Source organism: Botryllus schlosseri, chromosome 10, assembly GCF_051294905.1.
Source record: "Botryllus schlosseri isolate E-star chromosome 10, Bs_hap1, whole genome shotgun sequence".
Lineage (NCBI taxonomy): Eukaryota > Metazoa > Chordata > Ascidiacea > Stolidobranchia > Styelidae > Botryllus > Botryllus schlosseri.
The window spans coordinates 24327479-24338596 of record NC_137245.1 but is presented as its reverse complement, the minus strand read 5'-3'; the positions used below and the strand labels follow the sequence as shown (position 1 = coordinate 24338596).

Genomic DNA, 11118 nt, shown 5'->3' with positions numbered 1-11118 from the left:
ATGTAACTGATATAGCACCTAAATTATCAAACAACGTATTTAATGAACATATAACGTCAACGTTAAATATATATGTCTATCGTATATATATCGAAGTCGGTCAGCATAAAGGCAGGCCTTTTCCCTAAGGTTTTCGCGTTCTGGCCCACTTCTCGGAGTCGCATGTTACATGGCCTGAGACTATACATATCTCTTGGTGCGACATGGTGTGACTGATGCCGAGATGCCCATTTATATAACTCATGCATATTATTTCTTGGAGGAAGGGTATCCAATAAGTAAGAAATATGAGACCAAGAAAAGGCGCGCAGCGCGGAATTTTTTTGAAAAAGTTGCCTAAATTTCCACAATAATTATTGTTAATTCACGAAAGAATTGTGGGCCTGGCCTCCTTCGATCTCGGGCCCCCATCCCAATTGGGGTTTGGGTGTGGCAGTTACGGTCATGGACGCCAATATAGCCATTTCAACGCGCCATCGCCCCCTATCGCCCCCTTCGTCCGTTTTCGCCGCCCTATCGCCCCCTTGGCTATTTTCGCCCCCCTGGACCGACAAATCGCCCACGTTGGGAACCACTGGACTACACAAATATTTGCATGACAACGCATGATCTTGAGATTTCTCCTAGCTAGCATTCATGAATATTCTTGTTTGCAATACATTTGATTACATTCCAAAACATACTTGTGCTTTATTGCTTGCGACACGTCAAAATGAGGTAAAATGTGCATTATGGCTGTATTAAGTAAGTTCAACCTTATAAATTTGCGACACGAGATAGCGAAGTTATTGGGGCGTGTTCGGCCTATGATGCCATTCAGACATTATATCTGGGGCGTGTCGGCCTGAGTTGACACTCAGACATCGTGTCTGCGGCGAGTTCGGACATCATGTCTGGGGTGTGTTCGGCCTGTGCTGCCAATCGGACATCGTGTCTGGGGCATGTTCGGCCATTCAAACATGGTGTCTCGGCTGTGTTCGGACATTGTGTCTGCGGCGACTTCGGACATCATGTCTGGGATGTGGTCGGCCTATGATGCCATTCACACATTATGTCTGGGGTGTGTTCGGCCTGTGATGCCATTCGGACATGATGTCTCGGGCGTGTTCGGCCTGTATTGATACCCGGACATCGTATCTGGGGCGTGTTCGGACATCATGTCTGGGATGTGGTCGGCCTATGATGCCATTCACACATTATGTCTGGGGTGTGTTCGGCCTGTGATGCCATTCGGACATGATGTCTCGGGCGTGTTCGGCCTGTATTGATACCCGGACATCGTATCTGGGGCGTGTTCGGACATCATGTCTGGGATGTGTTCGGACTGGGTTAGCAGCACTAGAAAGTCGTGCCTGGTACTGTAACTGACTTTATAGTGAATATAGCGACTATCCTTATTTCTGACATGACTATCCTCATTTCTGACATGACTATCCTCATTCCAAACATGAGACTATCCTTATTTCAAACATGACTATCCCTATATCAAACATGGCTATCCTTATTTCTAACATGACTATCCTTATTTCAAACACTAGACTGACCTTATTTCAAACACGACCAACCTTATTAACATCGTGTCTGGGGGGTGTTGGGACTGTGTTGCCAATAGCACATCGTGTCTGGGGCGTTCCGACACCATGTATGGGTTGTGTTCGGCCTGTGCTGCCAATCGGACATCGTGTCTGGGGCATGCTCGGCCATTCAAGCATGGTGTCTGGGTTGTTTTCGGATCTGAGTTGACGTTGACACTCGGACATCGTGTCTGGGGCGTGTTCGGTCCGTGTTGCCATTCGGACATGGTGTCTTGGGCGTGTTCGGCCTGTGTTGATACTTGGACATCGTGTCTGGGGTGTGTTCGGCCTGTGTTGCTATTCGGACATGGTGTCTTGGGCGTGTTCGGCCCGTGTTGATACCCGGACTTCGTATCTGGGGCGTATTTGGACATCATGTCTGGGGTGTTATCGGCCTGTGTTGCCATTCGGACATGGTGTCTTGGGCGTGTTCGGCCTGTGTTGATACCCGGGCATCGTATCTGGGGCGTGTTTGTACATCATGTCTGGGGTGTGTTCGGCCTGTGCTGCCAATCGGACATCGTGTCTGGGGCATGTTCGGCCATTCAAACATGGTGTCTCGGCTGTGTTCGGACATTGTGTCTGCGGCCTATGATGCCATTCACACATTATGTCTGGGGTGTGTTCGGCCTGTGCTGCCATTCGGACATGGTGTCTTGGGTGTGTTCGGCCGTGTTGATACCCGGACAACGTATCTGGGGCGTGTTCGGACATCATGTCTGGGGGGGGGGGGTGTTCGGCCTGTACTGCTATTCACACATGATGTCTAGGGCGTGTTCGGCCTGTGTTGATACCCGGACATCGTATCTGGGGCGTGTTTGGACATCATGTCTGTGGTGTGTTCGGCCTGTGCTGCCAATCGGACATCGTGTCTGGGACATGTTCGGCCATCAAGCATGGTGTCTGGGTTGTTTTCGGATCTGAGTTGACACTCGGACATCGTGTCTGGGGCGTGTTCGGTCCGTGTTGCCATTCGGACATGGTGTCTTTTGGGCGTGTTCGGCCCGTGTTGATACCCGGACATCGTATCTGGGGCGTGTTCAGACATCATGTCTTGGGTGTTTTCGGCCTGTGTTGCCATTCGGACATGGTGTCTTGGGCGTGTTCGGCCTGTGTTGATACCCGGACATCGTGTCTGGGGCGTGTTTGGACATCATGTCTGTGGTGTGTTCGGCCTGTGCTGCCAATCGGACATCGTGTCTGGGGCATGTTCGGCCATTCAAGCATGGTGTCTGGGTTGTTTTCGGATCTGAGCTGCCATTCGGACATGGTGTCTTGGGTGTGTTCGGCCGTGTTGATACCCGGACAACGTATCTGGGGCGTGTTTGGACATCATGTCTGTGGTGTGTTCGGCCTGTGCTGCCAATCGGACATCGTGTCTGGGACATGTTCGGCCATTCAAGCATGGTGTCTGGGTTGTTTTCGGATCTGAGTTGACACTCGGACATCGTGTCTGGGGCGTGTTCGGTCCGTGTTGCCATTCGGACATGGTGTCTTTTGGGCGTGTTCGGCCCGTGTTGATACCCGGACATCGTATCTGGGGCGTGTTCAGACATCATGTCTGGGGTGTTTTCGGCCTGTGTTGCCATTCGGACATGGTGTCTTGGGCGTGTTCGGCCTGTGTTGATACCCGGACATCGTGTCTGGGGCGTGTTTGGACATCATGTCTGGGATGTGTTCGGACTGGGTTAGCAGCACTAGAAAGTCGTGCCTGGTACTGTAACTGACTTTATAGTGAATATAGCGACTATCCTTATTTCTGACATGACTATCCTCATTTCTGACATGACTATCCTTATTTCTGACATGAGACTCACCTCATTTCTAACATATTTGTCCTTATTTCAAACCAATCGAACCAACCCTGTAGGAGGGAGACCGCACTATATAACCAAAACCATGAACCAACACCAACAATCCAACATGCTACCTCGACTCCTCGAGAACGCGTTGGTGTTATGGTGTATTTATAGGTTAGACGTATACAACTGCTCTGAGGAAGCGTAACTTTTGGAAAATCAGCACATGCGTTATACTGTCACACGTTGCTGAGTGATTTATAAACACAACATCGAATAGAAATATACCAATAGCTTGCAGCAGTAGCAGTTGTGAAGACGGAAGCTTAGTATGAATATACAGCTGTTCAGTGGACGACGGGCGATACAAAAAGTAAATCGGTATCGTATTAAGCGGGTGGCATCATATCAGCTGAATGTCAAGATATTTGTCAGATATAGCGTATCCCGTTATTCATTGATGTGACAACAGTAATCCAAATAACCAATTTGTCAATTTTAGATTGCTGTTTTCGTCAGAAATATCTTAAACTTCAGGATAATCCCTGTGTTTTCGTGCAGATGCAAAGTCAGGAATATGTTGAGGTCGTGGGACATGTAGGCTACCGCATGTTGCCTAGCTTATCACAAAACGCTGTATTGATTGCTGGTGTCGTTTTAAATGCGATTCAGATTCGAATAGTTACGTTGCATGTTAGCGCAAGCTTTTAAACAAAGTTGCTAGATATCGGTGAAAGAATATCCAATTGACCAATGCTCATAGCAGATTTACAGCCGTGCAGCAATCGAGGCACAGAAGCCATATTTACTGTTGGTATATTATCACGATGTAAAGACAATAAAGCGATATTAATGTTCTCGTCCGATCTACGCACACGCATAATCAACATGGTATTGTACAACGCGATGCACGAAAGACAATACGTTGTAATATACTGATAATGTGTACGTTCAAGTGAATAATAAACGATCATCTGCGGTCCATTAATCGAGTGGTCGGCATCCTGAGGTCTGTGGACCGGTGCCGGTTCGCGAACAGTTCGCATACTTGGGCAAGTTCAGTGCAGGCTCGGAATAATCGGGTTCACAAGATCACCGATAAAACTTCAAAAAGGTAATATCTGTTATCGACACACGTGAGTTACTGCTTACTAGACACCCCACAATTTTGCGAAAGGGGTTTATATTCACACCCGCAAATCAGGGGTGGTGCACGGGTAGCAATACACACCTTAAGAGTGTACGCGCCTATGTGAAAACCTTTTTATACGTGCCTATACGTCCTTCGTACTCCAGTTCTGCTTATCCTTATTTGTCGACCATCACCGTAGTATACTTCCGAGTTATAGGTTTGCTACTATTGCATCTGTAGGAGTATACAATACAAAAACTCGAGATGAATGAAACACCTAACGTTGATGTATTTACAATGTTTTATCGTACCCGTTCATTAGCTTCGATATATTTGCGCAGGCACCAGATAGCCTATACGAATTCGATATGGAGCTATCCATACTCTTGCTATCTTTCCTTGTTGCCTGGGCGCTGTCAAAGGCTTACATTTTATTGAAAGATTATATGTGGAAATGGAAGGTTTTCGGGAAATTACCAACTGCCGCCGATCTGCGAGCGTATCCAATCATTGGACATGCCATGTATCTACGTGGGAATCCAGACGAAATGTACGAATTTGTGATGGGAACATTAAAAAATAGGCCTGACACAGCGATTGATGTCGGGACAGGATGGCTTGGAGTTGTGCCTATAGTGCTTGTTGTCGGGCCAGAAGCCGCAGAAACTTTGTTGCACAGCTCGAAGCATATGGAAAAGTCATATTTTTACACGTTTCTACATTCCTGGCTCGGAACTGGGTTATTAACTTCTACCGGTGACAAATGGAAAGCTCGTAGAAGACTTTTAACACCTACATTTCATTTCAGGTGCGTGTCTTTATCAGTGCTTCGTGCGACCAATGCATTAATGTTCGACAAATTGATTTGAATGGTTTATATATAATCGCATTAATAGGGCTGGCGTGAACCTCCGAAAGGTTCAGGTTCGTGTGAATTCCAACCCTACACGATACCTAGCAGCGACTCATGCCACATTATGCCACAATGCTGAAGTAGGCCTACATACTGAGTTTTTAAACGTCACCAAATGTATTAAATGAAGCAAGCAAATGCAAATGCTATATTAATCCCATAAAATCAATATCTTCCGTCGCTTAGCCAACAATTTCGATGAGGACTTGCAAGGGAATATAAGCTTACGCCTCAACGGTCACGTTGTCTGGGTGCATGAACGACTGCACGTTAGGGCTCTTCAAAAATGACTTTTTTTCTCAAATCGTACTGGCTACTTGATAAAATTGTTAGGTTACCTAATTTAAGCCTACACACAAAATTTGGTTCAATTCCAGCCAGTAACCGCTTTGCTACAGGAGAAGAAAGTTTCTATTTATTATATAAAAATAAATAATAAAAAATTTGAAAATTTTCTGTTCACCCCATGAAAGTGTTAGGCTGTCTATAGAAACTATGCTCACCAAATTTGGTTCAATTCCAAGCAGTGGAAGCGGAGTTATTGCCGTCGAAAAATTTGGATTTGAATAAAATAGTATTTACGGTGACCGATTCTATGTTTATTTATTATAGTTCTGCTCACCGTAAATACTATTTTATTCAAATCCAAATTTTTCGACGGCAATAACTCCGCTTCCACTGGTTGGAATTGAACCAAATTTGGTGAGCATAGTTTCTATAGACAGCCTAACACTTTCATGGGATGAACAGAAAATTTTCAAATTTTTTATTATTTATTTCTATATAATAAATAGAAACTTATATCTCCTGTAGCAAAGCGGTTACTGGCTAGAATTGAACCAAATTTTGTGTGTAGGCTTAAATTAGGTAACCTAACAATTTTATCAAGTAGCCAGTACGATTTGAGAAAAAAAGTCATTTTTGAAGAGCCCTACTGCACGTCTGTCGTCTAGTGTTGATTATGCTGCCAGCGCCATGCATAGAGTGGTCCGAAGTTGAAATGCAAACATTTTCAACTAAAGATGTTGTAATGACGTGAAATATTGTGATATATGAAAAAGGGTTCGCAGTGCAGAACCTACCAAGGTTCGTTTGTGAACGTGAAGCTCTAATTACTGAGGTTCACACACAGAACGCGAACGTGAACCTCACGTTCACACAATCCCTAAATTCTCGTTCTTGCTCACCCAGCAATCCAGTATTCACACTGAGTCATGCAGCTATATAACTACATGATATACCCATACTATCTACTTTTGCAGTATTTTGAACGATTTCCTTGCCGTAATGAATGAGCAATCAGAAATATTCACAAGAAGATTAGAGAGGTATTCCTGCACGGAGAAGTCTTTCAACATTTGCAAAAATATCACGCTGTGCACCCTGGATATAATTTGCGAAACTGCAATGGGAAAATCTGTGAATGCTCAGGACAACGAGGAATCCGATTACGTGAAAGCTATTTACAGGTGCATCACGATGTCTTTATTACGCCTGGTATATAAAGTTGGTGGTATCAATTTACTTCGCAATATATTCGGGACATTACACGACTGCGCCAACAGACAGACAGGTCATAGTGACATAGATATATGTTGATGGGGAATTGGTCAAATCGGGAGAGTTTATCGGGTGTCAACTTTTTGATTACAAACTTGAAGTCATCATTAACGAAAGTTTTCTTTTGGAGCTGTCAACTAGGCATGGTCCATACTCCTACTGCTTGGTCTATACCTCAATGACATTTGAAACTAAAAAAGTATCCCGTGATTGTATCGATTTATGTCACTTTTTGCGTTAATACCAAGCGATAACCCCTGTGGCACGGTTGTAATATTTAGTTTCGAAAATTACATTTTTTAGACTTCAGGTTTGTCAATATATTACCATACCTTGGGCAAAGACCCCGAAACTGTTTTAGGATTTTGGATATCCAACCTGGTTGCAAATTCATATAGATATCAGATGGGAATCTATTTCAGTCCGCGACTTGAATTATGTTTGAAAATGAATATCCTACCTGGCTCGTCAATCTTGACCTAACGCATTTCACCGATCGAGAATGTGTATATTCACTGGCCCATTTGCGTCGTTATAGAATCAGCTTCATCCTTCAAGAAAGACAAAAATCTCCCTGGCTCTGGCCTGATTTCATATTCTACCGGACGCCGCTTGGACGAGAGTATTCGTGGTGTTTGAAGGTATTGCACGGGTTCACGAGGAGCGTTGTCGATGAGAAGAAGAGAAGCTTCGAAGCTCAAGTCTCGTCTGGCAAGAAATCGAAGCGACTCGCATTTTTGGATATGCTACTCAACGTGTCGGATGATGGTTCCGCTCTATCGGCGCAGGATATACAAGAAGAAGTGGACACTTTTATGTTTGAAGGTATTCTTCAAAACAAGGCTTTATACCCATATAAATATCTGTATTCAGTGTGACCTACATGTCGCGAGTATGTGAGCAGTTGTGAGCACCCTCGCGAGCACCCTGGCGTTCGGTGCGTCGAAGTCCAGTTTTTGATCGCATTTAACACTTTTTCTAGAAAAAGAGGACATATTCCGAAAAATTAGAACATTTGGGCGTCCTCCGAAATTGAAACAAGAGGACAAACCCTCTTAAAAGAGTACATATGGTAAACGTAGTGTTAGGGTCATAAGAGTTGGTGGTTAGGGTCGTTAGGGTTGGAGTTAGGCTCAGTAGGAATATGGTCTTTATTGTGCGCGGACTGACCTTATTTTGTACTCCTCACAGATGCTGTGAGTCGATCGCTAATTCACTGATATGTCATTTCCATTAACGCGGGTAGCTCCTTACTGCATGTTTCATGTGCAGCGCTACGACCAATCTCGGTTTACATCCTAATATTGAAACTATAATTCTCGACGATACATTAACTCTTAGTGGAAAAGAACGTATAATTTCAGTACTCTAAAAAAATCATCTTTCACTGCTAGACTCAATCATAAGAATCGATAGGCCTACTCGTTTCAGATTCGAGTACTCAAATCCCTCTGCTCAGCCTTGATGGTAATTAAGTTATCGCTCGCGTTGATCGCTAACAGTAGGCCTAATGTATTGATCAGTGTTCTATTTGTAGCCTACTACACATTTGTAATGGAAATATCTAACAAATGAAGACTCTCCAATAAATAAGCCTACTTTTGTAATATATAGGTCATGACACGACTGCGGCAGGTCTCTCGTGGGCTTTACATATCATCGGCTCCCGCTCTGACACGCAGCAAAGGATCGTGGATGAAATTAAGCACGTTCTCGGGGACAGGGACCCGAAGTCAATAACTCAAGAAGATTTGAAGCGAATGGAATATCTTGAAAGGGTTGTCAAAGAGAGCTTACGTCTTTTCCCTTCCGTCCCGATAACCGGAAGGATAACGAGCGAGGATTGTGTGTAAGTGTCTCGAAATTCTGACTCAAGCCGTAGGCCAGGCCTACCAATCAGAGCTTTGTTTTCAGCCTGAATGGATACTTCATACCGAAGGGAACTAATTGTATTTTATTTACCCAAGCAGTCAACACTCATCCTGATTATTGGGAAAATCCAGAATCGTGAGTCTCAAACTACGTAGACGGAAGTCTGCTTTCTTTGTGATGTAGCTATATATCCCTCTTTATCCCCTTATTCAAATTGCTTACGTGAGTTATGTCCATACCCCAACGTGACACGGTCTTTGCTTGACCTGAAAATCATCACTTCTACTTGTGAAGGTCATCACAGGCTTCATATTGCCATCTGGTGGCCTAAAAGTTACCCAATGACGAGAAAAGGATTATTAATTCTTCCTTGTTAACTATGGTGAGCGCAAATAAGGATGTAGCCAAGGCCACTGTAGTTTTATAGTTGTAGTTTCAATATTGACCCTTCGTAAACCCCTTAGAGACAGTTCGCGGATCCCTGGTGAGTAATTTTAAGTAATTTTACCCGACGTGAACTACTATTTGAAATAGTTGGCATGTCACTTCTACTTGCAACTGAGAGGAAATTTACGACATTAATGCTTGTTGTCGAGTATCGTGAAGGAGTACTTGACTACCTAATATAATCCACGACAGTAGCGATGAACAATTATACAAATTTCTTTCGCATACGTATTGAATTATTTATAATTGGTGACAGGTTCGACCCCGACAGATTCAAGACCGAGCATTCAGCGAAAAGGCATCCGTACGCCTACCTGCCGTTTTCGGCCGGACCGAGAAACTGCATCGGTCAGAAATTCGCTCTCATGGAGGAAAAGGTGGTCATCGCGCACCTGCTGCGAAAGTACAGAATTGAGGCTTGTGATAAAACGGAGGACCTTCGCCTGATGGCGGACATTATTTTGAGACCGAAGGATGGAATCAACATCAAACTTTATCCAAGAGAGGCCTAATCTTATTTTCGGTCAAGTCACCATGAAAAGTACAGCAGTCAAATTGTGGAATCACTATCTTATGATGAAATCACAATGTCCAAAATGGTAGCTCCTGCCTCTCCTGCGAGAAAATTGCTCTCTCGGATGTCACAAATTTTGAACATCGTGATAGGCCTACTATGCTCGACTTGTTCGCGACTATGCAATAGAATTTGATATAAGAAATATTTCTGAGTGTTTCAAAGAGTATGGTTGGGCACAAATAATTCTAATACTCGTAGCTTGAATCGAGTCCAGCGTTAACTCTAATGATTCGTGTGGAATGGTGAGATATGATTTTTTCGAGTAGGCCTAGCCTACTCATGATACGCTCATTGCCAGAGGTAATTTATCAACGAGAATTATGGTTTCGGTAAGAGAGAGAGAGAGAGAGAGAGAGATTTATTTCGTCAACCGATGACGCCAAAATAAATAGAACTCATATAAATATGCAATATTTAACAAACACAAAACAGTAGTTTATCGGTATTGACTGGTACCGGCGATATGATCATGACGATCTTCGTGTCAGCCGGAACCAGGGTAAATGGTTATTTAAATGAGATAACCTCATAACGTGTAGAAGGCTGTATACCTCGATTCCTCGTATCACAACACGGCAACACACCCATCGCGGTGACGAGATAGCGTAGTGGATCCACACCTTCAACACCAGTAGGTTGTGGGTTTGAGTCCGACTCTAGGGTCACTTCCCAAGTGTTGGCTTTTTCTATCCCCACTATTCTCTTTACTTTTCATTCAGCTGTGCAGTGTGCATGCCTCCTCTTTACATCGCCTAGGCCAAGGTGGGTGCCTGATTCCATAGACTACTCCAAGTCGCGTATTATTTTATCATTACTTTTTGAAGTACTTGAAATAGATTTTGCATACTCGCACTACATATTGAGTAGTTATGATTTTAGCCTACTTCTACTCGGCAGTTTTTTATGCAAAAATAGGCGTAGAATACCTACTTACTTGTGAACCGCCACTCCATCTTGAGTAGCGACGAGAACCTCTTTGATCACCTCTGCCCCCAATCCGCGTGAGCGGTGTCTTAAAAAGCCTAGAAGTGGGCCGTGCTGCTAGTCGGCAAATACTGAATCAAAACTAAGAATATCGGCCTGGTGTAAATCACCATTGTAGTCGAAAAACATGAATACCATACAAACCCATCGCACGTCATTGGAAATGACATATCTGCGAATTCGTGATCAAGCCACAGTGCTATGAAAGAGGTGTGGCCGAAAAAATACCTAATCACCTTCAATTTGTTGTAAACCTGGCA

General features: G+C 44.0%; 3 protein-coding genes across 3 annotated transcripts in view; 1 reads left to right on the top strand and 2 right to left on the bottom strand.

The window, feature by feature from the left end:
• LOC145448361 (uncharacterized) overlaps positions 1-11118 on the bottom strand; it is a 230016-nt gene that overhangs the window by 109330 nt on the left and 109568 nt on the right. The window lies entirely within an intron of this gene.
• Positions 1-11118, bottom strand: part of LOC145448356 (transmembrane protein 214-A-like) — a 245912-nt gene that overhangs the window by 125227 nt on the left and 109567 nt on the right. The gene's annotated exons all lie outside the window — the stretch shown is intronic.
• On the top strand, positions 3599-10018 carry LOC145448360 (cytochrome P450 4V2-like). The gene is made up of 6 exons (XM_080326741.1): positions 3599-5313; positions 6681-6887; positions 7517-7803; positions 8593-8827; positions 8893-8985; positions 9554-10018. Exons 1-6 carry the CDS (start codon positions 4874-4876, stop codon positions 9807-9809), a joined length of 1518 nt encoding a protein of 505 aa, XP_080182867.1. The 5' UTR covers positions 3599-4873; the 3' UTR covers positions 9810-10018.

What these genes read in the sequence shown, in the direction of transcription:
- LOC145448360 (XM_080326741.1), top strand. Translation starts at nt 4,874, where the DNA reads ATGGAGCTATCCATACTCTTGCTATCTTTCCTTGTTGCCTGGGCGCTG. An exon ending in ACACCTACATTTCATTTCAG is followed by an intron (nt 5,314 to 6,680) that starts GTGCGTGTCTTT and finishes CTACTTTTGCAG; the next exon opens with TATTTTGAACGATTTCCTTG. An exon ending in GGACACTTTTATGTTTGAAG is followed by an intron (nt 7,804 to 8,592) that starts GTATTCTTCAAA and finishes TGTAATATATAG; the next exon opens with GTCATGACACGACTGCGGCA.